Genomic DNA, 25,677 nt, shown 5'->3' with positions numbered 1-25,677 from the left:
TGTTAGATAGGGGTTGCCGTTGGGAAGGAGGGTGGGGTGACTGGGAGGGGATATGAGGAGGGCTTCCGGGGTGCCAGTAAGATCTAATTCTTGATCTGGGAGGCCGTTATATGTGTACGTTCACTGTGTCATAACCTCTTGACCAGTACACCAAGGCTTTGTGCACTTTCCCATGTCTGGTATACTTAATTAATTCTTTTTAAAAGAGCCCTAACCGGTTTGGTTCAGTGGATAGAGCACAGCCCAAGGACGGATGAGTCTCAGGTTCGATTCTGGTCAAGGGCACGTAGGCAACCAATCAATGTGTCTCTCTCACATCGACGTTTCTTTCTCTCTCTCTCTCTCCCCCCTCCCTTCCACTCTCTCTAAATATCAATGGCGAGGATTAACCAAAATAAATTTAAAAATTTTTTAAATTCTTTAAAAAAAGAAAACACAGGAGATGGGAACTATTTTCGGGGAGGGGAGGGGAATGGAAGATGGGAAAGGAATATGAGGGAAATCAAGATTACATAGAGGTGGCTGAGCTGTGGCACGATTACAAGAGGGCATGAGGACTGTTGAAGGGAGGACAGGAATCGTCGCTAGCACCTGACTGAAAAATCTCCAGGTACATCAGCCTTAATTCCCCACTAACCCTGCACCCCCTATTCAAAAACAGATCCTTTGGGGCAAAACCCAGTGTTTCCTACTTCTGTCTCCGGGCTGAGAGACCCAGTGTTTGAAGCCAAAAGTGCGGCTGTAAGACTAGTGAAGACTGCAGGCCATTGGTGCAAATGTCCCAGCAGCTAACCTGGACTAATCCCCAACACTGGAGTGGGAGGTTGTATGTGTGGTTATCCTTGTCCAAAGGAATTACCTGGTTGCTGTGTTCACTCTCGCTCTCTCTCACCCTCTTTCTGAAAGCGAAGCCAAAAGCGTCATACCCAGCACTGTGTTCTCCTCCCCCAGGCACACCTCTACTCCAAACCCCATCCAGAGGTCTGAAGTCACGCTCCAGTGGCCCCTGAGCCACTTTCCGGGAGGAAAAGGACAGGAAGGAACCACTGGTCACAGGTTCCACTGACAAGAGGGGAAAACCCGAGGGTGGCGGTTCCTTTTCGGGGGGAGGCCACACCCCCTGCACAAAAACATCCCAGAGAACTGGTACTGAATCTGCGTCGGAGAAGTGGAGGTGCCCCGGGGAGGAAGTGGCCAAAGGCTAGATGGGAACACCCCTCTTTGATCCCACAAGGTGCGTCAGGGAAAGTTGGATTTCGTTTAGCCCGGAATGGAGAAACCTCTCCCCACGCTGCCACCAGGACCAGAGGAAGCCAGGCTCCACTCCGCCCCGATCTCAGGTGGTGCGTGTGTGACCCCAGCCGAGAGCCCGACCTCTTTTCCCTCCCGCCCGCCCCTTTCAAGGCCGGGACTTTATTAAGGCCGGTTCCGTCCGGGCTGAGCCATCGGCTTAGAAGGCGGGATCTGGCGGAAGCTCGCGGTGACCAGGCAGCCGGAGAGGAGCTGTGACCAAGAACAAGGTAGGGACGGCCCTTTCCAAGGACGGAGCGCGGGAGCTCCACGGGAGTTTCCCCGTCTTCCCGAAGGCCAAAGCCTCAAGGAAGCGCTCGGGTAGCCAGAGCAGTCGCGCACTGGGGCGCACGCCTTTCGGGGGCGAGGGAGGCCCCGGGAGCGGTGGGCCGGCCCGAGGGAGATGGCACAGTGCGGCGATCGCCGGGCAGCGAGCACCCGGGCCCGTGGCCGAGGGGCGCAGGGACCCGCGCGAGCGCCGCGCGGCGGGGACCGCCCGCTCCGGGTTCCCGTCACCCGCGCCCCGGGTTCCCCGACGCCCCGCCTCCCCTCGCGCAGCGAAGAAAAGGGGCCGGGAAGAGGCGGGGCCCGCCCCTCCTCCGTCTCTGATTGGTTGCTGCTGCTGTCCATCCAGAGTCTATTTTTGATGGAGTGGGGGGGCCACCCAGTCTGCCCCAGATCACGTTTGCCACTAGCAGCCAACCAGTCGGGCCCGAGTCCGCGGGCCAAAAGCGATTGGGGGCGAGTGAGCTCGGCCCCACAGTCCCCCGTACGGGTGCCCCCCGCCCGAGCCCGAGGAGGTATATCCTGCCCCACCGGCCACCTCTCCTCGTGGAAGCGGAGCAGCGGCCTCGCTGTAGCGCAGAGGCGAGATGTAGCGAGCCGGGGGTCGCGGCTGGACGCTCGCCTTGGCTGGGAGTGTGGGGGGGCACGCCGGGGGCCGAGGAGGACTGCCGAGGAAGAGGAGTGATGAGAAGAGGGGGCACCCTGCACTCCCCGAGACCACGGGCCCTTGCTGCCACTCGCCAGGCGCCCCCCTTCCCCCTAAGCGAGGACCAGGTCAGTCCCCTTGCGGGGTGGGGGGCGGAGGGCGGGAGTCCTGGCTCGAAGCGCATTTGCTGAGTCTGAATCCGGGAGAGGCGAGGGCGGACAGCCGTTTGCTTCTCCCCCTCCGTGGGTTTGGGGATAGCAAAACGGGGCTTTTGTGTCCCCTTCTCAGGGCATCCTGGTTCCGTTTTGCTTCTTTCATCCCAGGGCCTTAGGCCTGTCGGAAGTCTCTTTACTGGAAGGAGTGGAGTTTGGGACTGGCTTGCTTCTCTTCCTGCCAGTCTCCTTTCAGGTTAGGTGGCCTGCGTGGAAGGCAGGACGAGGAAGGAGGGCCAAGTTTCAGCAGACTCAGAAAGTTTCCTGCCACAGGAGCAGCGGACTCCCTCCTGCCCGGAGGTTTCCTCTCCAGCGAGGGTCTTTGAAAGGACCACAGACTCGGTTAAAGGAGCCTGGAAAAGGGAGTCCTGGCGACTTGAGTTGACAGAAAGAAAACAATACCCATGGACCAGTTACTGGAGTTGACCCACCCTTTCCCAAGCCGGAGTTGACTAATTGTGTGTGTGGAATACTTAAGGACCTATTCTTCTTACCTCGGGAAATTCTCTTTAAAAATTATTTTTTACTTTGTAAAAGCTATTCTGGTGAAATGGAAGAGGGTGGTTTCAAGGCCTGGGGCTCCTTTAGGCAAAAAAACAAACAAAACAAAAAAAAAAACGTGGGATCATTACAGCCAAAGAGACATGCACTTGGGAGCAAGTACATTTTGGTTTATGCTACTTTGTTTCTTGTTTTGCTTGGTTTGATTTCTTTTTCGTTGGTGCTTTTGTGTTTTGTTTTTTAAGAACTCCACTATGTCCCGCTCTCAGCAACCCTGGGGAACAGGGTGAACCTAGAGAATTGAAATGTGTGCATAACAAGCAGTCGTTTTACCCTTTTTCTCTTCAAACTGAGATAACTCTCTTGTCCCTATCTGACAAGCTCACAGGGCCCAGAGCAGGGGGAGAGAAGCAGAGACAAGAGGCCTGGATCCAAGTCAGCATCTGAGCTTTTTGTAACACTGTTGACTCTCAAGGGCAGGAGTGGGGAGGCCTCTGGCTCTTGGCCTCAGGCTGGCAGGCTTGCCTCATTGCCCAGAGAGTCCTCCTATTTTTTTTTTTCCCCCCTCAGGGGCTCGGGCGCTTGGGAGTCTGGGGACCTTCACTCAGTGATCAGATTCTCCCTGTTTAGTGGCCCTGGGTGGCTGTCTAGTGATTGTAAACAATCATGTTCTACAGTGGGGTGGCTGTGTGGCAGGGAGTCTGTGCCTGACTGTGTAAGTGACTCCACTGGGAGACCGCATCTAAATAATCCCGGGTTCTTCGTGAGCATTCAAGAAGGGATGTCCCCCAGGACATCCCTGCCCACCCTGGTTACTGAGAAGGCAATGCAAGGTCTCCTGCACAGCGTTTTCCCCGTCCCAGGCTGCCCACCACTGTGGGTGAGCCCTGTGGGGCGGTGGGTTGCTGACTGGGAGGGTGGCGGGGATAGCGCCTGCTGGGCCTCCAGATGTTGCCGTGCAGGAATGGGTAATTTTAATGGAAAGAACAAACTCTTTGACTCGTGCCTGCTTTTGTACCTCCCAGTATGAGCTGCCCTTTGCTGTATCATAACATTCTCTTTTTCTTGTCTTCCTCCCACATAAGGTATTCCACACAGTTTCTCCTGACTTGAAGGACCGGGGATTCTGGGAGGTTCGAGGTCTTCCCAGGAAGGAAGGGAATCTCTGGAAGAAAGGGGAAAGACGACAGGCACTGCCCTGGGACCAGCAGAACCTGAGAAGCTGTGGGAAGCTTGAGGACACCAGCCAGAGGCGTGGGAAGAAGCCCCAGCCCCGGGCCCACGCTGCCTTCTGAAAGAACTGAACTCTAAACTACTTTTCATGAAAGAAGGGCCGCCTCAGAGGTTACCCCACATTCGGCTGGGCTCTTCCACTCTGGATGTCCCCGCTCGGAGGAACCTGCTGCTGAGAACCAAAGAAGATAAGAGGCCAGATTAACTTCCCCCCAGCCCAGCGCTGGACAACAGGAGTCAGGCATCTGCACCCCTAGTGGCTGGCTGCGGGGGCTGGTGAGGAGTTTCTGGTTCCCTCCAGCTCTCGGCTTCAGTGCTTGATGGGGCTGCCTGTTGGTCGATCAGTTTTTGCAGCACCTGGCAGGAGCGGAGAGCCGTGGGAAGAGGTCCTGCGGCACCCGAGCCTGGGTTCACCCCAAGACTAAGTTCTTTCCTGAGTTAGAGAGGGAGAGAGAAAGCGAGAAAGAAAAAGAGAAAAGTTTCCCCTTCCTGTTTTCCCTTCCCGTCATGTCCTCTAAGTTGGAGCTGAAGGACGTCCACCAGCTGAACGGCACTGGCCCCACTGCTTCACCCTGCTCTTCAGATGGCCCCGGGCGAGAGCCCCTGGCCGGGACCTCCGAGTTCCTGGGGCCTGATGAGGCTGGGGTAGAGGTGGTGGTGATTGAGTCTCGGGCCAACGCCAAGGGGGTTCGGGAGGAGGACGCCCTGCTGGAGAACGGGAGCCAGAGCAATGAAAGCGACGACGTCAGCACAGACCGTGGCCCCGCACCACCCTCCCCGCTCAAGGAGACCTCCTTTTCCATTGGGCTGCAAGTGCTCTTCCCCTTCCTCCTGGCAGGCTTCGGGACTGTGGCTGCGGGCATGGTGCTGGACATCGTACAGGTAGGACCTGGGAGGGCAGCTCTTGACCGTGAGTCCCGGGGCCACCTTTCCTCCTGAGAAACGGCCTCTTGGCGCTTTCTCTCCACCTCCAGTCAGAAGCAGCTGCTGCTTCCTAGAATACTGTTTCCCTTTGGATCATAGCCTCAGTTTCTTCTTGGTCTAGTTGCTGCAGAAGCCTCGAGGAAGCCCAGTAGCCCCAGGGAAGTGGTCAGGGCAGTATTGCTTAACAGAAGCAGAATTGGTTCCAGAGCTCAGGCTTGGAAGAGGAGCGATGGAATGGGGCTGTTGCCTGCCATTCCTCCTGGGCATTCCTGCTAAGCCCCACTCAGCAGGAGACATGTCGGATGGGTTTCCACTTTACGCTTTCTTTTCCCTTCCCTTGAGGTTTCAAGGATACCCACAGTAGAAACCTCAGTTTCAAGTCTCCTTTCCATCCCCCTGCTGGGCAGGAATTTGTCTGGCTGCCAAGAGGGTCTCAAATTAAAAGGGAAGGTTCTTAAAGGCATTTTGTGTTGCTTATCTGCCTGTAACCTTGGCAGGATCTTGGAGCATGGGGTTGGGCACATGCTGTCTGTTGCATGGTTTGAGGGGGGTGTCATGATAAGACATAGAAGTGCTAATTCTGTGACATAAATGGGGGTAAAATGTAACCAGGCTTGGGCAAAATTGTCTTTGCTCCTTACCTGTCTTCAAGAACCTGCCTTGGACAAAGAACACTCTTTTTGAGGCTACTGGGTAGAATTATGGATAAGAATTGGTAGGTCCTGGAAGAGCCAGGGATATGCTATATTAGTGTATTGTGGGTTAGGACTTACCCAAAACCTCCAGGTCCAAGAGATAGGTAATGTCTTCTTTCTAGATAAAAGTTTTTGAAGGGCAATAAGACACACAGAGCTTTCTGAAGATGCCACATTTAACTGAGTCAATCACTAGCAAATATTGCTGCTGAGTACTGGGCTTTGTCCTACACATTCAGAGAAATACCAAATACTGAGGCCGAAGGAGATTTGGCCTTTGCTTTTTTTTTTTTTTTTTAAATATGTTTTTATTTATTTCAGAGAGGAAGAGAGAGGGAGAGAGAGAGAGAAACATCAATGATGAGAGAGAATCATCAATCAGCTGCTTCCTGCACGCCCCCTACTAGGGATCAAGCCCTTAACATGGGCATGACTGAAATCGAACCCAGGACCCTTCAGTCCACAGGCCGATGCTCTATCCACTGAGCAAAACCAGCTAGGGCTGCTCTTTAGGACCCATCAGTGTCCATGACCGTGAAATCTCAGGAGGATATGGAGCTCAGCATCCCTGTCCCCTGCCAATCCAATCCTACAAATGATGCCTGTGGTGATGCAGTCTTGCTGATGGGTCTCACCATGCTCTTGTCCAGGAAACTGAGGGTGGTTGGCTCTAGGTGGTTCCTTCTTTGACTTGAGCCCTTCAGGAGAACCCTGCACCTTCGATTGCTAACGAGGATGTTGTTTATGTCATGTCATGTACTGCCTCCTCTCACCCGTAACCTGTTACCTTGGGAATTGTTCCTCATGCGGGTGAGGAAGCCAGCTTGGAGCTGGGCAGGTCAGCTTCGGATTCCCCCCCCGCCCACCAGTGGCTGCCCCTCCCCCTAGTGCAGTGAGAGTTGGGTAGCAGTTTCTCCACCTTTTCCATCCCTTTCCTGTGTCCTTGGTTCTCAATTTTTAGAGTTTTTGAGTTCTGATTTGGTATCTACAAAAGGGTATAGAACCAGGGTCCAGTGGTGAACTGGGAGAGGGTTGTCTTTATTTTCTGGATAATATTGGTATGGGGAGCATTTGCTGGGCTCCTCTGTAGGAGCCATAATCATCTCCGTTTTGTAGATAGGGACCTATGGCTTAGAGCAGCCATGGGCAAACTACGGCCCGCGGGCCGGATCCGGCTGTTCTATCCGGTTCTCTTGCTCTCCCCTCCGCTCCTTTACTTTGAATTTATATTAGTTCACACAAACACTCCATCCATGCTTTTGTTCTGGCCCCCCGGTCCAGTTTAAGAACCCATTGTGGCCCACGAGTCAAAAAGTTTGCCCACCCCTGGCTTAGAGCAATTAGGTAACTTGTCCTTGGTCATCTGACTCAGAGCCTGACCATTGACCTCTATGGCCTTCACCATGGCCATGATTCACCAGTTGATTTAAGAGTCTGGGAGGAGTCTGCTCTCTTTGTCTTCCCCTGAAAAACAGAGTGGACTGAAATTTGGAACAATTGGAGTTATATTAAAAAATGAGCAAGAACAAAAGTTCTTAGAGGGCCCCCCCTGCCTTTGCATCCCACATACTCTGAGAATTGTAGAGCTGGAAAAGGCATCTGACATCTTGCCCCACCCCCACCAACCCCCGCAAGCCTGAGACATTGAGAGACCTAGGTAGCGAACCTCTGGAGCCTGCCCAACACACCCACAGAGGGCCGAATTTGTCCTTGGCGTGGCACCTAAGCTCGCTGCAGAATTAGGTCCAGTTGGTATGGATGACAATGGCTGGATTGTCCTAGTCGCCTTCCCCCAGCCTCCCTACCACAGCTGGGCTGGAGCAGGCCCTGCAGAGAGCTGAAGATAGCATGGGAGAGAGTGGGTGCAAAAGGAACAGGACATGAGACCACAGGGAGATTCTTAATCCGTATCCAGGGGAGCAGGAGGGGCAACTGACAGTCGCAGATTCCGGAAGAGCAGGGTGATGTCTAAGGATTCACACCTGCATTTTCCTTTCACAAGCTAAGATAGCCTGCAGTGGGGCCGAGTCTGGGGGTTCCTAAAGACTGGGGCCATGTGGAGGAGGTGGCTGTAAAGTGTCCCCAGTGTTTCAGAGTCCGTGTTGGTGCAGATGTTTCCTGGGCCCAGGGCCCCCAACCTTTCCCCACTGCTGGGGAAGACCCAGTCTCTTGCTGGAAGGCCCATTTCTGTCTGCTCTTATCTGCCCTCCTCTCTACGCACTGTGTACAGCCAGCTCTGCTGTGAGATGGGGGCTGGCACACTGGCCAAAAGTAGGAAAAGGATAAATGGACTGCGATTTGCTCCAACTTCCCACCGTGGCTGAATGTTCCTGCAGCATTTGGGAGGGAAACAGGACTGGGCCCAGTGTTGGAACTGAAGTGGATCGGGATGTGGGAACCTCCCTGCTGCACAGGCCTTGGGCCCCACCCCCTAGTTTGGTCCTGGCTGCTGCAGGGCACCTCACTCCCTTGTTCGGTTAGCCTTTTGAGGAATGGGGATGGCAGGAGGTGGTGTGCGCACCTTCACTGTGTTAAGACTGGTGGGACTCCTAGGTCCTTATTGTGACGTACTGCTCACTCACTGAGGATCCCAAGGAAAGCAGACCCCCTCCCCCAAGCACCTCCTTCTCTGGCTTCTCTACCAGCTGTGTATGTGGGAGCATCTACAAAGATGAGAGTGGATGGCAAGCATGGGCTTGGGCGAGTGGATTGGGAAAGAGGCATTCTCCTGTCTGGCCTGCTCCCATGGCGGTGGGCATTCCTGGGCATGACACTCAGTTCCATCGCACTTGACCACACCTTTCTCACACTGTTTAGCTCTCTCTCTCCTGGCGTTGCCCTGAGGCCCTTCTTGGACAGCTAGAGGACACCTGCAGAGTTGTGTGTGTAGAGGGGAGGGTGGCTCAGACAGGTGAATATTGAGGTTACTCCAATCTGATCGGCAAGGTCAACTCCAGCCCTACTTCCTACAGCCCGTGCTTAGAGCTTATCTCTACCAATTTTAGTCTTAATGTCCTGATCCTGTGCTTCCTGGCTGCGACTTTCTTCCCCATTGCTACCCTCCAGCGGGGAAGAGGCTAGGACAGAACACTCGAAGGCAGGCAGGGGGAGGTGAGGAGTGGAAGGACAAAGGAGAGGTGCTGGCAGGGCCACTGAGGTGATTGCTCTGAATCAGGATTAGTTCTGAGTGTCTCATCCCTCACCCCCAGAATATCAGGGACCAGTGAGCCCCACCTCTATAGGAAAGAACTGGAAAAGGAGCTGCATTTCTGAGAAGCAGTGAAATGTGTAGATGCCCGCACCCCCCCCCCCCGCCCCACAGTGGGGCCCAGCTTCCTGGAACGCACCCTTCTCCGTCCCCAGTCCCCAGCAGAGCAGGAAGGCGTGGGTGAAGGTTTGGCTGAAGACTGGGCTGTCAAGGCTGACGGGTTTGACTCCTCGGGCAGGCACTCTCAGCCAGGATGAACAGGATGGGCCTGAATTAGGTCCTGTCTGCCCTGCCACATACTATGGGCTCCTGACTGTTTCCAGGCTGCCCCACGTCACCATCTCTTCCCAGAGCTCTGTGTGTGCGCGCCCTGAGCTGCGTCTTTGAGAGGGTTTTGTGGGTAAAGGAAGCAGGTGTGTAGGACTTGGCTGCTCTGACCACAAGGGCCAGCTTGGCTTCACTGGGCTGGACTCAGGTTGCGTGAGGTTGCTGTATTCTATGCGGATTAGGGCACTTGTGTAGGGGCTGTTATTGTGGCTGCTTTCCTCCCCGCCTGCCTGTCTCTCGTCTTAGCACTATTAAAACCCTACACCTTCGAGGTCCTTGTGTAATTTAAAGGAGAGAGGTAGGGAGGGGGGGGGGCATTTGGGGAATGCTTATAGTGGCTGCCAGTGGGGCTTAGCTGAGCTTCATATATTATTTTTCTTAAATGATTATAAAGACAAACAACATTCCTTAGAAATGGTTCAGAAACTATTACTTGCATGCACTCGGACCATTTCTTTCTGGGCTCTTTCACTCGCCAGTGCATATGCATTACATACGCCTCTTGGAGAACAGAGCTGGGCGCTGGGAGGGGAGTGAAGCTGTGCTCAGAGAGGCCTTGTGAAAGCCCACAGTAGGCCACCCTCCTGAGGAGCGGGGAGCAGAGGGGAATTTTTCCCTCTGAACTGCTGTCCAGTTTAGGTGAGGAAGGAGGAGGTGAGCAGAGCAAGGCCGGGCCTGCAGGGACCTGGAACCCCAGGTTATGCACAGCATCCAAAAGTGACAGCCCCCGAGCTCCTTGGTCCATGGGGCTCACTGCGGCTGCCCCTCTTTCGGGCCCTGGGGGTGAGAAGGGATTTGAACCCTTCCAGCATTTGGAGGGGGTGGCTCTTCCTATGGGTGCCTGGAAGCTTAGGAACTGTTCCTGGAGGGAAGGGGGTGCAGGGAAGAGGGTTTCTGACAGGGCTTCTCTGAAGAGAGTCCTAGGCCCTCCACCTGTAAGGGGCCAGGCCAAGAGCCCAGGTAAGGATAGACAAGCCCTAATGAGATGAGCCCTTCCCCAGGGTACTGGCAGGGTCATCCCTCCCCGGCCAACACACACACACACACACACACACACACACACACGCCCAGCCAGCATGGCTCAGTGGTTGAGCGTCAATCTATGAACCAAGAGGTTGGAATTCGATTCCCCATCAGGGCACATGCCTGGGTTGTGGGCTTGATCCCCAGTATGTGACGTGCAGGAGGCAGCCAATTGATGATTCTCTCATCATTGATGTTTCTGTCTCTCTCTCCCTCTCCCTTCCTGTGAAATCAATTAAAATATATGTTTTAGCCCTAGCCTATTTGGCTTAGTGGATAGAGCATCGGCCTGCAGACTGAAGGGTCCCAGGTTCGATTTTGGTCAAGGCCACATGCCAGCTTGCAGGCTCGATCCCCAGTAGGGAGTGTGCAGGAAGCAGCGGATCAATGATTCTCATCATTGATGTTTCTATCTCTCTCTCCCTCTCCGTTCCTCTCTGAAATAAATAAAAATATTATGTAGATAGATAGATAGATAGATAGATGTTTTAAACACATACACACACTCTCTCTTGAGGAGAGGACCTTGCCTTATAGGACCCCCAGTGTCCAGACCAGACTCACCTGGTCTCTAGTCTTGGCCCAGCCCTCTCTGATACCTTGATCATTTTTTTGTTAATTGTGGCAAAAAAACACATAGCATAAAGTTTATCATTTTAACCACTTTTGAATGCACAGGTCAGTGGTATTAAGTACATTCACATTGTTATGCTACCATCACCACCATCCATCTCCAGAACATTTTCATTTTGCAAAACTAAAACTCTGCCCATTAAACACCAGCTCCCCTTTTCTTCCTGCTCCCACCGACTGGTACCACCATCCTACTTTCTATTTCTATGAATTTGACTTCTTTAGATACATACAGAAGGGTTTGTCTTTTTGTGTCTGGCTTATTTTACTTAGTTCAATGTCCTTAAGGTTCATCAATGTTGTAGCAGGTGACATGATGTACTTCCTTTTTAAGGCCAGATAATATTCCATTGTGTGTATATACCACATTTTATTTATCTATTCATCTACCAATGGGTTGTTCCACTTTTTGGCTATTGTGACTAATGCTGCTATGAGTATGTGTGTACAGAGGTCTGTTTGAGACCCTGCTCTCAACTCTTTGGGATATATACCCAGCAGTGAGATTGCTGGATCATGTGATAGATTCTATTCTAATTGTTACGAGGAATCGCCATACTATATTCCATAGTGATTGCACCATTTTACATTTCCACTAACCGTCATAAGGGTTCTAATTTCTCCACCTTCTTGCTAACACTTGTTATTTTCTGAGGTTTTGGTGTTTTGTTTGTTTAATATATTTTTATTGATTTCAGAGAGGAAGGAAGAGGGAGAGAGAGATAGAAACATGAATGATGAGAGAGAATCATCGATCAGCTGCCTCTTGCAAGCCCCCCACTGGGGATTGAGCCCTTGACCGGAATCGAACCTGGGACCTTTCAGTTCGCAGGCCAACACTCTATCCACTGAGCCAAACTTGCTAGGGCTGTTGTTGTTTTTTAATAGTAGCCATCCTAATCATTGTAGGTCCAATTTGCAACCTTGCTCATCCTTAACTATAGAGTGTTGGTGCTGGAATTTCCTTTAAAGACCCTTTGATCTGGCCCCTGAATTGTACATTTTATAGTCAGTAGCTTGAGGTCCTTGTAACTTGCCTAAGGTTCCCCCCCGCCCCCCCCCCCCCCCCCGCACCCGTCAATGAGGGGAGGATGTTTGAGAGACAGCGGGAGGCCCCTCCCCGGGGTGTCTCGTAGGAGACCTAAGGCTGTCGGTCCAGGACATTACAGCACTTTGCCTCAACCTCTGTACTTCTTCTGCCTGGTCACCTGCCCCCTCCTCCCTCCCCAAAGTTGAAGTCTTTCCATTCTCAAAACAAATAAAGGAACCACGTTGCTGCCAAGGCCAGGGAGGGAGCCGCAATCTCAGCCTTTTTCACAAGTTTTCAGTTTCAGTTGCCACTAAAGTAGCTTTCAGATAGCCAATCCTGGCTCCTACTTTTTCCTCTCAGCACTAATGGGTGTATTACTCTCTGAACCTGTTTCCTCATTTACCAAATGGGGTTAAAAATAGCCCCTACCTCACTAGGTTGTTGATAGGGTGAAATGGAAAATGCAATGTAGGGCACTTGGCCTAGCATAGTCTGCGTGTAGATGTTCGCTGGAGGAACTGGGGGCGAGCCAGGGCTAACAGTGTCGGGCTAGAACCCATGTCTCCTGACTCCCAGCTCAGTCTCTCCCTGCAGGGGTGCACTTGTGTCTCCTCGCTGAGAGACTGGGGAAAGTATGTAGGGTGACAGAGTGCAGAGGCAAAATAAAAAGCCTCTTGCAGACCAGCATTTTGAGGTTTGGGGACCACGGTCTTCATTCAGACCCAGTCCAGAAGGAAAATTGCGATGGCTGAGGCCCAAAGCCCTTAGAGATAGAAACCAAACAAACCCTAATCTCCTCAGCCCCGTGGAGCCCAGCTCTCAACAGCTGAGACAACACTACCCAAGGCTGAGGCCACAGAGAAAACGGACTAAAGGCAGAGGGGTTGGGGTTTGCGATTTGAGGGGGAATCTCAACGGAACTTGGGGTGTAAGCTACCTGGGGTGACTCAGCTGTGTGACTCAGCTCTTCACCAGTCTCTTCCCCCGACCCCGAATAGAAGGCAGAGGAAGCAGAGCCAGGCTAGGGTCTCCTGACCAGAGAAGCCTCTACATCTACATCTCCCCTGACCTGGGTGGTGGGGGGAGGAGGGGATGGGGAGGGGCTGTGTTGTTTGGAGCACCATGCGCTTGGTTTGGTTCCAGGGTTCTTGGAGGAAAAGTGGCTGATGTGCTTACTCCCTGCTGATTGCACTTCCTCCTCAAGCCCCTGATTCCAGACTATCTGTTCAACCTCGAAGCCAGTCCCTTGGGGCACTGAAATTCCTGAGATCTGTTTTCACCTTGTAGCACTGGGAAGTCTTCCAGAAGGTGACAGAGGTCTTCATCCTGGTGCCTGCACTGCTGGGGCTGAAGGGGAACCTGGAAATGACCCTGGCATCGAGGCTGTCCACCGCAGTGAGTATCCTGGCCGGGAGGACTGGGGTATGCAGGACTCGGGGCAGCACAGAGCCAGACTGGGAGGTCGCTACTGGACTCCTCAACAGCCCACGCCTGGAGTGTGGGGCTGGGGTGGGCAGGTGTAGGGAGATCCCAGGCTGGGTGTCCTGCTCCTGGCAGGGGCTCCCTGCTCGAGTGGTTCCCAGGCTCGGTTTCTGGATGTCTCAGCCATCCCTGGACTCTTGCCCCACCCCCTGTTTTGCAACCCGCCTCGTGACTGTTTGTGCAGCTTTGACAGGCAAGCATCATGCTGGTCCCTCCACCTGCACAGATGGGGGCCGCCTCTGATCTCCAGCCCTGCTCTGCAGCTGGGCCGGAGCAGAGCCAGGCCTGCCCCGCCTCTCCCATCCCATTCCCTTTCCCCCTTGGCTTTGAAGGAATAGACGGGGAGGGGTGCTCATCACTCCCACCTCCCACAACCCCTTAGATCAGCCACGACGGTTCAAAGGCTGAACCAGATACAGGGCCATGGGGTAGGAGGTGGGAGGCAATCAAACTCAGGAGGCTGGGGAACCAGGTGGCAGAGATGCCCCTGCATGGCCACAAGTCTGGAGAAGGCAGCAGAGAGAAGTGGTAGCCAGCCTAGTCTGCCCCAACTTGCCCTGTTCCTGGCCTCCTGTGCCTCCTCACTCCTTCCCAAACACACTTGCGGCCACAGTCCTGCACCAGCAGCTAACCTTTCCTTCGTTAGGACAGCAAGCTGGCTTCAGAGCTGGGGGTCCATCGGGCCATTCTAACCTGTGCAGGAATGGGCTGTCCTGATGAGCAGGGCAGAGGGTGGAATCTGGGGTGGGCAGGTGTAGGGAGCAGCTCTCCTGAGAGGGGGAGACTGCCTTAGGAGCCCCTTCCTGCCACCACCCAGCCACAGGAGCTCAAGGAGCTCCTTCCCTCTCACTCTAGCCCCCGTTCCTGCTTCACTCTCCATGGGGTCATGTTCTAGTCCCAGAGTCTAAGGGCACATGCACTGCTTCCTGAGCCAGCTGGATGCTAATGGTCTGAGCTGCAGGCCTTTTCCAGCCTGGAGTTCCAGCCCCCTGTCCTCCCTCTCCCAGGCCAACATCGGGCACATGGACACACCCAAGGAGCTCTGGCGGATGATCACTGGGAACATGGCCCTCATTCAGGTAAGACAGCAGGAACCGGAGAGACTGGGCTGAACGTCCTCCTTGGTCAGGGATGAAAAGCTTGGGCAGCCCCAGCTGGGTCCCGAGTGAAGTTCCGGCATCCTGCCGAGCTGGCTTCTCCGAAAGCAGCTTTAGGAGGTAACCAGGTTTCCCAGGAAAGCAGCCAAGAAACTCACAGTGTCAGTTCGCGGCTCCCAGTGCTGCAGGGGCTCATGTCCCCACAGATCAGACTCCGAACACTGGAGTACTGAAATGTCCTTGACTGCCCTTGTCTCATGTCCCCTTGAGGCCCAAGCCTTGTCTCTGGGCTGAAGTCCTAGGCGCCATGTTACTGGTGGAATGAGTCCTACACTCATTCCACCAGTAACATGTCCCGGGCTCCTGCGGGGTGCACTGCACAGTACTAGTGTCCGGTGTGAAACTAAATAAATAAAGACATCATTCCCGCTTGGGAGGACTGGACAGTCCCGCCCCACCTACCTCCTGGGCTGCAGAGGGCCAGGACAAGGTCTCAGCTAAGAAGCTCTCTGCTCCCAGTGCTCTCCAGTTACCACTCCCCCCTCAGGTGCAGGCCACAGTGGTGGGCTTCCTGGCGTCCATTGCAGCTGTCGTCTTTGGCTGGATACCTGACGGCCATTTCAGTATCCCGCATGCCTTTCTGCTGTGTGCCAGCAGTGTGGCCACAGCCTTCATTGCCTCCCTGGTACTAGGTAAGGAGGAAAGGGAAGGGGAGGAGGGTGCGAGGGGAAGGGACTAGGGAGAGTTGCCCAGGGGTGTCAACTGGGTCTGGCACCTCCATCTCTCCTTTTGTTGCTACCCCTTTACCTCTTCTTACCCTTCCTGGCTCCTCTCCTTCCTCCCCAGGTATGATCATGATTGGGGTCATCATTGGCTCTCGAAAGATTGGAATCAACCCAGACAATGTGGCCACTCCCATTGCTGCCAGTCTGGGCGACCTCATTACCTTGGCACTGCTTTCAGGCATCAGCTGGGGACTCTACCTGGAGCTGGGTGAGGCTGTGGCTTCCGAGGGTGTGAGCCGGGTGACTCCTGGGTGGGGTTGGGAGAGATGGTTAGTGTATATGCAAATGTGTAAGCATTTCTTCTGTGTTCTTTATTTGATTGGAATACAGTTGTAATAACTCCCCACCTTAGAGAATTGAAGTTAAGTGCTTATCTCAGATTCATGCAGGCAGCAGGGGCAGGATAGGAAGTATCAGAGAAATATGTATATTCCTGCTGGATTATTGCTTCCCTTGGAAGGGTAAGGTGTACAGGGTAAAGGAAGGGAACTGAAGGCTGCAATCTGCTTGCAAAATGAAGAAGAGGGGGGGAGGGAGATAGTGATTTCTGGGGATCAAAGCAAGAAACGTAGAATCTGGTCTCTGCCCCTTATGAGTCCAGGGCTGGGGAAGCTTTCAACCTTGGTTTTCTCATCTACAAAAGGGAAAAGGCTGGCCCCACCTATCTCCTGGGCTTACAGTGGGAATCAAATGAGGTAATATATTTCCAGGCATTTAGTGTGGGGTTGCTGTTGATCTGCTGGGATATTTGCAGGTTCAGCCAGGGGGAGGCTGGGAAGAGGGAGCCACAGTGCTCACCTCCGTCTGATCTCTGCTTCTCAGAAAACTGGAAATACATCTACCCCCTGGTGTGTGCCTTCTTCGTGGCCCTGCTACCCGTCTGGGTGGTGCTGGCCCGGCGGAGCCCAGCCACAAGGGAGGTGCTGTACTCGGGCTGGGAGCCTGTCATCATTGCCATGGCCATCAGCAGGTAGGCTCAGGCCGTGGGTGCGTACCCCCACCCGCTCCACCCCGCCGCAGACTCCCGTGTAAGCCTGAAGAGGGGGAGCATGGCGCAGACCCTGGAAAGGCCTTCAATAGGGTGTCAGTCCCATGTCCTTCTATTACAAATGACAGAAACCACCTGAAGAGGGTTTCCTTGAATCAGAACGCCTTGGCTCAGGGAACCGAAAAGGCACAGCTGGATTCAGGAGCAGAAATTACAGCATCAGGGCCCAGTATCCGCCACCTCTTGGCTCTGCTTTTCCCTGCGCTGGCCTGCAGTTCCGGGTTTAGACTTTTCTACTTGTACTAAGTCGGTGGGAAGAGAGATTCTTTCTCTCAACAATTTCACTAAGTCCCGTTATAACATTTCATTGGGAGAAAATAATAATAAATAAAATTTCATTGACTCTCCTTCAGTCACATGATTATTCCTGAACCAATCACTGTGGCCTGGGGGATGTGATGCTTTGATTGGATGAGTTTGGAGCCTAGGCGTCATTTGAGTAATGTCATGTGAACCACAGCGACTGCATTTGAGCGAGACCATCCCCTGAGGAAAGGGCAATAAATACTGAACAGGCAGAACAGCAGAGGTTCTCACAGGCAGGTTGTCCTATGGATGGCGCCTCTAGCCAGCTTGGGAGGTGGGTGCCATCAGCTTGCTCAGGGAGCACTGTGACAGGCGAATGTTAGGAGCAGCAGCTGGTTCTGGCAAAAGAAGCAAGGACTGGGAGACCAGGGACTCCTGAGAGCCACCTTGCTTCCCTTCCTGCCCACGGCCAGGTGGGCCTGTCCCTCTCATGCCAGGGACTGGAACGGAACCCTTTAATGGCCTTTGTGTCACTTTGTCTTTGTGTCTTTGTAGTGTGGGAGGCCTCATCTTGGACAAGACCGTCTCAGACCCCAACTTTGCAGGGATGGCTGTCTTCACACCTGTGATTAACGGTGAGGTTTGGTCTCAGCTGCCAGGGGAAAGGAGAGGGCAGAAGAGGATTTGGGGGGCTTTGCCTCAGTCAGGGTTGTAGCAGGCAAGAGAAGCCAGCTCAGTTAGTTCAAGACTTGAATGAAGGGGCTTCTCCCAGAAGTGAGAGCCGGGTAGGACCAACAAGAGATGTTGAGACATCCAGAGATGAGCAGCAACAGGAAGCCCTAGTTCTCAAGGGGCAAGGGGAGAAAATAGTGTGACAGAAGCCCAGAGAGAGCCCTCCTCTGCCCCCAGCAGGGATAAGCCACAGCCATAAAGCAGAGAGGGAGCGGGAAAGAAATACCTGGCCTCTGTCTCTCCTCCCACCCTTTCTTTTTTTTTTTTTTTTACTATATTTTATTGATATTTTACAGAGAGGAAGGGAGAGGGATAGAGAGCTAGAAACATCGATGAGAGAGAAACATGGATCAGCTGCCTCCTGCACACCTCCCACTGGGGATGTGCCTGCAACCAAGGTACATGCCCTTGACCGGAATCGAACCTGGGACCCTTCAGTCCGCAGGCTGATGCTCTATCCACTGAGCCAAACCGGTTTCAGCACCTCCCACCCTTTCTAATCACCTACTCGTTCCTCCTGCTGAACAAATCTAATTAGAAGCACCATCACGGGAGGTTGGGTGATACAGTCTGTAGAGTCAGCCTCGCAAGGCTCAGAGCAAGGCCGAGGGGAGCAGGGAAAAGGTTGGGATGGGATGCCAAGGAGAGTAAGCATAGTTCCTGGGTACCAGATTCCAGAGCGCAGAGCTCAGACCTGACACTTGACATCGGTTACTAGAACCATTGGGTGCCTGGGTCTGCTTGGAGCTTTGGAGAGGGCCCGAGGCAAGCAGGGCCTCGTCCCCTGGGCTGTGTGCGACAGCAGGTGCACACACTGCGCTGCTGGAGAAGTCAGGCTCCCTGAGTCGACAGATCCGCCTGTGTCCCTTCCTGCACGCGCAGCCACACCAGGGGCACATGAGTCTCCCACATCTCCAGAGCGGGGGGATGGGAGGATTGGAAGACTCCTGGAATGGGGGTAGGGGTTGTCTTTGTCTTTCTTCCCAATGTCTCACTCTCCTCCTGGGGACTCGTCCCTCCCCCCATGTCTAAGGTCTGTTGTCTCTGCAGGTGTTGGGGGCAATCTGGTGGCCGTGCAGGCCAGCCGCATCTCCACCTTCCTCCACATGAACGGAATGCCAGGGGAGAACTCTGAGCAAGCCCCTCGCCGCTGCCCCAGTCCTTGTACCACCTTCTTCAGTCCTGGTAATGGCAGAGCCCCCGCCTCCTGGGTCCACTCCAGCCCTGGAGGGAAGTGTCCGCAGTCAGTGAGCTTCCCTTAGAAACCAGCTGGGCCCCGATACCAGCTGTCATAGAGGGCACAGCCCAGGGGAAGGCTCTCCTTTCCTGAGAACTCCTAGGGGCTGGGGACCACGGGATGGAGAGGTAGAGGCAGTCAGCTGTCTGCTGCCCTGGAGTGTAGCGTGGTACCTCCTGATTTTGAAAGACCTTCTGGGGCCAGGTTTCCTCCTCACCCCTTCTCTTCCTCGGTCCCAGATGTGAATTCTCGCTCGGCCCGGGTCCTCTTCCTTCTCGTGGTTCCAGGACACCTGGTCTTCCTCTACACCATCAGCTGTATGCAGGGAGGGCATACCACACTCACACTCATCTTCATCGTCTTCTACATGACAGCCGCACTGCTCCAGGTACCAACTGGCAGGGGCCCAGGGACCGGGCTGCCCTGCAGGGGAGGGAGGGGAGCCTAGGCTTGGCCCATCAGTCACCCTGCACCTCTTTCTCTGGGACTGGACGGCAGATAGACACTGGACAGGGGCTTAGACGCACAGGCTGTAGTTCCAGCGGAGTCACGAACACGCTGTGTGACTTTGGCCCAGAGGTAGAATGATCCCTGAGCCCAGTGATTGATGTGTTTGTAAATTGAGAGGAATGAACCAGAGGTGGTGGTTTTCAGCAAGTGGTTGTAGGGCGCTGAGCAGATGCGCTCTGGCCACAGAGCTCCATGTGGCTCTGCTTTGCATGCTGGGCTTCCTCAGGAGATTTCATATGAATGAAGGGTTTCCTGGCTTGAGAAACTGTTGGAACTACTGTGCTAGATCACCTGTAGGATCCTGTCCAGCCTGGCCATTCTCTGACATTCTCCCTTGTTGTGTTATTACGTTTTTCAACATTTTATTTAGAGATAATTATATATTCACAGGAAAGTGAAAAAAAATGTACAGAGAAATCCCATGTACTGTCCACCAGTCTCACCCAGCAGGACCCTCTTACATAAGTATAGTACGATGTCAAAAGCAGGAAATCAAAGCTGATACAATCCACAGAGCTTATTCAGGTTGCACTTGTTTTACATGCACTCGTGTGTGTGTGTGTGTGTGTGTGTGTGTGTGTGTGTGTGTTTAATTTTGTGCAGTATTATCACATGTGTAGCTTCATGTGACCACCACCAAGTCAAGACACAGAACTGGTCCATCAGCACAAGGGCTCCCTCATGCTGCCTCTTTGTAGCCACGCTCACCCTAATTATCACATTTTAAACTTGTAGAGATTTTTTTTTAAATAGGTAATAACAGTCACATTACAGTTCAAACATTTTAAAGGTTCATAGTGAAACCTCAGTGAAAGGTCTTCTCTGCCCCCCATCCCTACCCCCAGCCACCAGTTCTCTTCCTCCCAGGCCATCCGGGTATCCATTTCTTATATGCCCTCCAAGCTGTTTCAAATGTATATAAGCAAACGTATCTATTTTTTTTTTACTTTCCTCTTTCTTTTACACACAGGTAGCCCTGCTTTTTTCACATAATTGTGTCTATCACAGAGATCATTCCACATCAACATGTAAAGAGAAGAGCACCCTGATATTTTACAGCTGCATTCTGTTCTGTTATAGAGATGCACCCTAATTTCATTTAACCAGTCCCTATTGGCCATCACTTATCCCTGCACCCCTTACCCCCACCTTGAGAAAGGCTGTGTGTGTGTGTTGGGACATCTTGGCAAGGCCAGGCTGAGAATCCATCATATGCAGTTTCCCCGAAGCAGTCACCCAGGTCACCACATTCCTTTGCGAGTGTCTGAGGCTGGAGGTTAGCCCTTGGCCTGCATAAGCCTTAGCTCATTATCCATCTCTACCCTGTTCTCCAGGCCTGTGGAGGGGCACAGCCTGGCACTTATCCCCGGAAGGTTCTTCCTGACCCTTTGCTGCCTCCTCAGCCATGTGTCCCAGGGCCTGTTCGGGGCTGGAATGTAGGGACAGCTGCTGCCATTCCCTTCCCGGGCACGTCCTGACGTCCTCCCGCCACGCTCTTTATTTGGGGCTCTGCTGAAAAGGGTGTGAAGTTATTGGGGGTGGGGGGGCGGGGGCTGGCCCTCACCCAGTGTCAGGGCCACAGGAGTACAAGGCAGCTGTGCAGGGGAGGGGGGCTGTGAAGGGTGCTGGAACTGTAAGCACCTGCCCCCTGGAGAGAAGACAGGAGAACAACCAAGTTTGCCTAAAAATAGGTATCAACTCTAGTTTCTTTATCCTGCAAGAGTCTCTGCTTCACGCATCTGAGCCCCTTAGGGCAGAATTTACATACCACAGCATTTGCAAAGTACAGTCAAGAGTAAAACCTCCCAAATGACTGTGCTGGAGCCTTCCCGTTAGAACCCATTTCATTCTCACCCGGGTGCAGTGATTTAGGGACCCCACGTGTCAGGGAGGGTGCAGAGCACATGGAAGATGTGGGCCTGCCCATCGCATCTAAATGCATTTCCAACTTAAACGTGCCTGTGAGTCTTGTTAAAATGCAGAATCTGATTTAGGAGATTGGGGAGGGGGGGGATGCTGAGACTGCATTCTAACAAGCTCCCAGCTGCTGTTGATGCCGCTGGTCCTGGGCCCACTAGCAGGGTTCTAATCCAGATCTTTATTCGTTGTCTGTAGAATGGCGGGAACGCAAGGGCACAGAGAAATCGGAACAGCAGATAATCCAAAGTGTCTTTTGAATTGCTATGCACTGTCTGCTTTCTATTTAGCAGACTTGTTCGTGATTCTGCTTTGCTAAGAGTAACATTAAAACACATTTGCATTCTTTGAGCCCACAACAGCAGAATGGGAAGGGTCAGGAGGAAGCCAGCCTGGGATAATCAGCTGTGACTCAGACAACTGTGCGGACAGCAGTCTCAAACACTGTTCTTATTCCACTCGGCTCCGGGAAGAAATCCCGCTATGAAAAGCCAACTCCTGCCCCTGCCCCCTGCCAAGCTCCTCCGGGAGACGCCAGCATGGCGGGAATTAGAGTGACCCGAGAATAGGATGACCTAGAATTAGAGGCAAGAGGGCTGAATTCTTGTGGCAGGTAGGATTTCAGTCAGGGAGCAGAATGTAATGCTGATGTGGGTGACCCTGGAGAGTAGAGCATCTTCCTTTCTAAAGGGCTCACATTATGCCTGTCATCTATTCAAGGTGGTAACTGTGGGGTGGCGAACAGAGAGGTCACCGTGTGGAGAGATGAACTGTCCCAGCATAAGGACTGTGGAGAGCCAAGCCTTGTGATGCAATGAATGGGTCCGATCCAGTGGCCTTTGGCTCCCCCTGGAGAGAGGGAGGGCCCTAGACCAAACCCCTCTGTCTCCCCAGGTGCTGATTCTCCTGTACATCGCTGACTGGATGGTGCACTGGATGTGGGGCCGGGGCTTGGACCCCGACAACTTCTCCATCCCGTACTTGACAGCTCTGGGGGACCTGCTTGGCACTGGGCTCCTCGCTCTCAGCTTCCATGTCCTCTGGCTCATTGGGGACCGAGACACGGACGTCGGGGACTAGCCTGGTCACTCAACCTTCTCCCCACCCTCTGCACTTTCTTTATGTTCCCCTTCCCCCACCCCACTCCACACTCCCACCTCTTTCTAGGACTTCACTTTGATACCGAATTCTCATTATTTTCAATGGGAATTTTTATACATTGAGCCAAGTTTGTACAGCAAAAATTCAGGCAGGACAGAGGGACTGAGGCAAGCAGTACAAGCAGATTTCTGAGACAATCACCAAGTGCAATTTTATGGCGGGTGCCTCCAGGTGAGCTGGATTGGGGCAGGGTTCTCGTCTGGGATCTGGGAACATGTTTTGGCAAACTTAGCTTTGGCCCTAATGAGAAACCCTTTGTGAGTTGGCTCTGGTGTTTTCCTTTTCTCTCTCTCTTTTCTTTTTTTTTTTTTTTTTTTTGGTTGAACAGAGGGATAAATATCCTCCCGCCCCTTCCCCTCACTCACACATATACACTTTTTCTAGAAATGGACCAACTTCAAAGCAGGAGACAACTGCTCTTGGCTCCATATAATCCTAGCTCTGTTCTCTGCCCTCTGGACCTGGGCCCTTCTCTCTCAGAGAGACCAAGGTGGACTGACTGTTCAGATTGGTAAGCACCGGTGATCTTTTTGCAATCGATTGTCACAGTCAGGAGGAAATGAGCAGTGGCCTGGTTTCCTTGTTGACTCATATTCACCCATAGGTTTGCCAAGATCTATATCTTCTCTGGACCCAGAGGACCAATGCTTTCTCTCTGTTCAACCTCCATCTCTAATTGTCTCTAAGCACTACCTTCCCCCAGAGTTGACCAGATTCGGTTCCCAGATTAGGGACAGGGATGGGTACGTGGAGAATGGTTGGGAGGTGGAGGGCGACAGGGATGTCTCGCCGCTGCTGTTTGTCCTGAGGACACATGGTCACGTGACCACCTTAAGACTGTCACTTCATAAAATCCCTCATTCTGTCACGTCGTGGCAATCAGTTGTCCTCTCGCTTGGCTTCTGCCCACATTGACCATTCATTCATTTACTCGTTCAACAAGTACACAGCCTCCCCACGAGGAGTGCTCTGCCGGCATGGTCTGAAACATCCGTTGAGCAATATTGATGGAGTGCCTACTGCGTGTTAGGTGCTGTGCCAGGCACTGACTAGCCAGTGGGAAGGGAAATACAGCTCCAACCTCACCTCATTCCCCAGAAAAAGGCCACAGGCTCTTTCGTTTCCGAGCTGTGTTTGCATCTGTATCACCACGCCAGGTTCTGCCTCTGGATCTCCCTCCCAGGTGCCACCTGTGTAAAGTGCTGACCCCAGCTACGGCTCCCAGCCCCGTGGCCAACCAGTGTCCGTTTCTCTAAATGTCCCTTCCTCACCTTTCCTACCCTCCACCTGTCCTCACCAGCCACCCAAAAAAGGATTCAGAACTAGTAGACTAGACATCAACTAGCTGCCTCTACTTTTCTCTGCCTAGCACAAGGTTGGGAGAATACCGGAGTCTCTATCTTATCCACATGTTACTCTGAACAGATCGGAAATCTGTCCACACACATGTACAAATCTGGGCATTTTGGATGCAGGTTTTTTCTAGCCTCTCTATCCACAGCCTTCCCAGAAACCCTCCCCTCTGTCACCTAAAGGACCCACCTCCAGGGAAAAGCGAAGGAATGACCTTGTCTCTTACCAACACCATGCCTTATCCAGGAACTTGCCCTATACCTCCAGACTCTGTCTTCTCTCTCCCTCCATTCCCACCCTGGCCACCTAGTGGAGCTAGAACCTTAGAATTGGAAGGAATCGTAGAGGTTGTCTAGTTGGAATTGTGTCCAACAGAGTTCATTAACACCAGCCTGGGCTTGTCTCTGCTCCTCAGGCCTTGCATCTTGTCCCCCGTCTCCAAACACATTTGCACACACTCTTGTACAGGCACCAAAACCAACTCCTCCGCCCCTGAAGCTGTGCCCTGTGCTCCCCAGGCACCCCTGCCCAGTCACTCACCCCTTCCTCATCTCGGCCAGGCTGCCCTGGAAGGCCCTGGAGCTTCTTCCTTTGCGCCCCCAGTCCTGAGTGTGTGAGCAGAGGGAGGACTGTGGGGTGAGACTGCACGAAAATGAAGTTGACTTTTATGGAAGATTCATTTATTTTCCCTGATTGCACAAACCGCATGTACTTTCGGCCTGGCTGCAAGGAGCGACATTGGTTTACTCTTGTATCCTTAAAAAGTTACAGAACTGTGTCTTAAGAGAATTATTTATAGTTACTATAACTGATTTGACAGATGTCAACATAACTGATAAATTATATTTGGTAAATAAAGAGGACGTTTATTTAGGTGTTTGGTTCCTGTGTGTCTCGTCAAGAAGCAGCTTCAAAAGAAAAGACAAATAAAATCAGCTTCAGCTATTGTTTTGGGCCCCTCTGTTGTCCCACCTCCCTCAGACGTGGAAAGGGGCCAACGTGTGACAAGAAATGGAGCATCTCGCCCTGGCTGGTGTTGCTCAGGGGTTAGAGCATCGGCCCACTCACTGAAGGGTCTTGGCTTCGATTCCTGGTCTCGGGCTTGTACGTGGGTTGCAGATTTCATCCCCAGCCCTGGCTGGGGCGCAGGCGGGAGGCAACCGATCGACGTCTCACGTGGATGTTTCTCCTCCTCCCTCTTCCCCTCTCTTCCACTCTTCCTAAAAATCAATGGAAAAATATCCTCGGGTGAGGATTAACAGAAAAAGAAACATCTCTGAAGTACAGAGATATGTGATAGAAAACACACAGCAGTCACTGATTGAGAAACAATCGGTGCAGTGGCCTGGAGTTACAGTACTGTGCCAAGGGGTTCAGATTCCTTCCTGCAGAGGTACCATTTGGTTGGGTCAGAATAATGACTGTTACTTGTCGAATATTTACCATATGCCTTCACTGTAAGCCCTTAGAAAATGTACAGTGGCCTGCAAAGGGTTTGGAGTCAGGCCTTAGTTCAAATCCCAGCTCTTCTGTTTGTGTATGTGTGAGCTTGAGCAAGATATTTGCCCTCTCTGAACTTTAGTGTCCTCAGCTGTACTAAAACCTATTTCCTCGGATTATTAGGAGACTTCATTGAGATAATACACATAAAATACTAAGAATGCCCAGCACAGCCCTAACCCGTTTGGATCAGTGGATAGAGCGTCAGCCTGTGGACTGAAGGGTCCCCGGTTCGATTCCGGTCAAGGGCATGTACTTTGGTTGTGGGCACATCCCCAGTTGGGGGTGTGCAGGAGGCAGCTGGTCGATGTTTCTCTCTCATCGATGTTTCTAACTCTCCCTCTCCCTTCCTCTCTGTAAAAAAAATCAATAAAATATATATTTTAAAAAAAATGCCCAGCCCAGCACATAGTAAACCCAAAAATACCAGTCAATGTTAAAGAGGGAGAGGAGGCCAAGGACTAGGCAATGTCAGCACAGTGGCCATAGGTATAAATCGAAGGTGGCTACAGCAGCAGGCGGGTGGAAAGGACACTTAGCCAGGTCTGGAGGGTCAGGGAACTCTTGGAGGAAGCCTGGAGAACCAGGGTTGGAAAGTGGGT

The 25,677-nt window shown here is 52.8% G+C and overlaps 1 protein-coding gene across 2 annotated transcripts; it reads left to right on the top strand.

Annotated features, from left to right (window-relative positions):
- The first annotated feature begins 1,411 nt into the window (after nucleotides 1–1,411).
- SLC41A1 (solute carrier family 41 member 1) lies at nucleotides 1,412–24,444 on the top strand. 2 transcript variants are annotated; one of them, XM_080647450.1, is made up of 11 exons: nucleotides 1,412–1,520; nucleotides 4,020–5,049; nucleotides 13,295–13,402; nucleotides 14,497–14,568; nucleotides 15,134–15,278; nucleotides 15,433–15,579; nucleotides 16,194–16,341; nucleotides 17,221–17,300; nucleotides 18,448–18,582; nucleotides 18,874–19,022; nucleotides 21,956–24,444. In XM_080647450.1, the coding sequence occupies exons 2-11, from the start codon at nucleotides 4,675–4,677 to the stop codon at nucleotides 22,139–22,141; spliced, it is 1,545 nt and encodes a 514-aa protein (XP_080503576.1). In that variant the 5' UTR covers nucleotides 1,412–1,520; nucleotides 4,020–4,674; the 3' UTR covers nucleotides 22,142–24,444. The 2 variants fall into 2 exon arrangements, with proteins under 2 accessions (XP_080503576.1, XP_080503575.1); XM_080647449.1 differs by lacking the exon at nucleotides 1,412–1,520 and adding an exon at nucleotides 1,944–2,349.
- Nucleotides 24,445–25,677: the final 1,233 nt, after the last annotated feature.

Source organism: Plecotus auritus (genome assembly GCF_963455305.1).
Source record: "Plecotus auritus genome assembly, chromosome: 12".
Lineage (NCBI taxonomy): Eukaryota > Metazoa > Chordata > Mammalia > Chiroptera > Vespertilionidae > Plecotus > Plecotus auritus.
The sequence above is the reverse complement of the archived record's forward strand: the minus strand, read 5'-3'. Positions and strand labels throughout refer to the sequence as shown.

What these genes read in the sequence shown, in the direction of transcription:
- SLC41A1 (XM_080647450.1), top strand. Translation starts at nt 4,675, where the DNA reads ATGTCCTCTAAGTTGGAGCTGAAGGACGTCCACCAGCTGAACGGCACT. An exon ending in GGAACATGGCCCTCATTCAG is followed by an intron (nt 14,569 to 15,133) that starts GTAAGACAGCAG and finishes CTCCCCCCTCAG; the next exon opens with GTGCAGGCCACAGTGGTGGG. An exon ending in CATTGCCTCCCTGGTACTAG is followed by an intron (nt 15,279 to 15,432) that starts GTAAGGAGGAAA and finishes CTTCCTCCCCAG; the next exon opens with GTATGATCATGATTGGGGTC.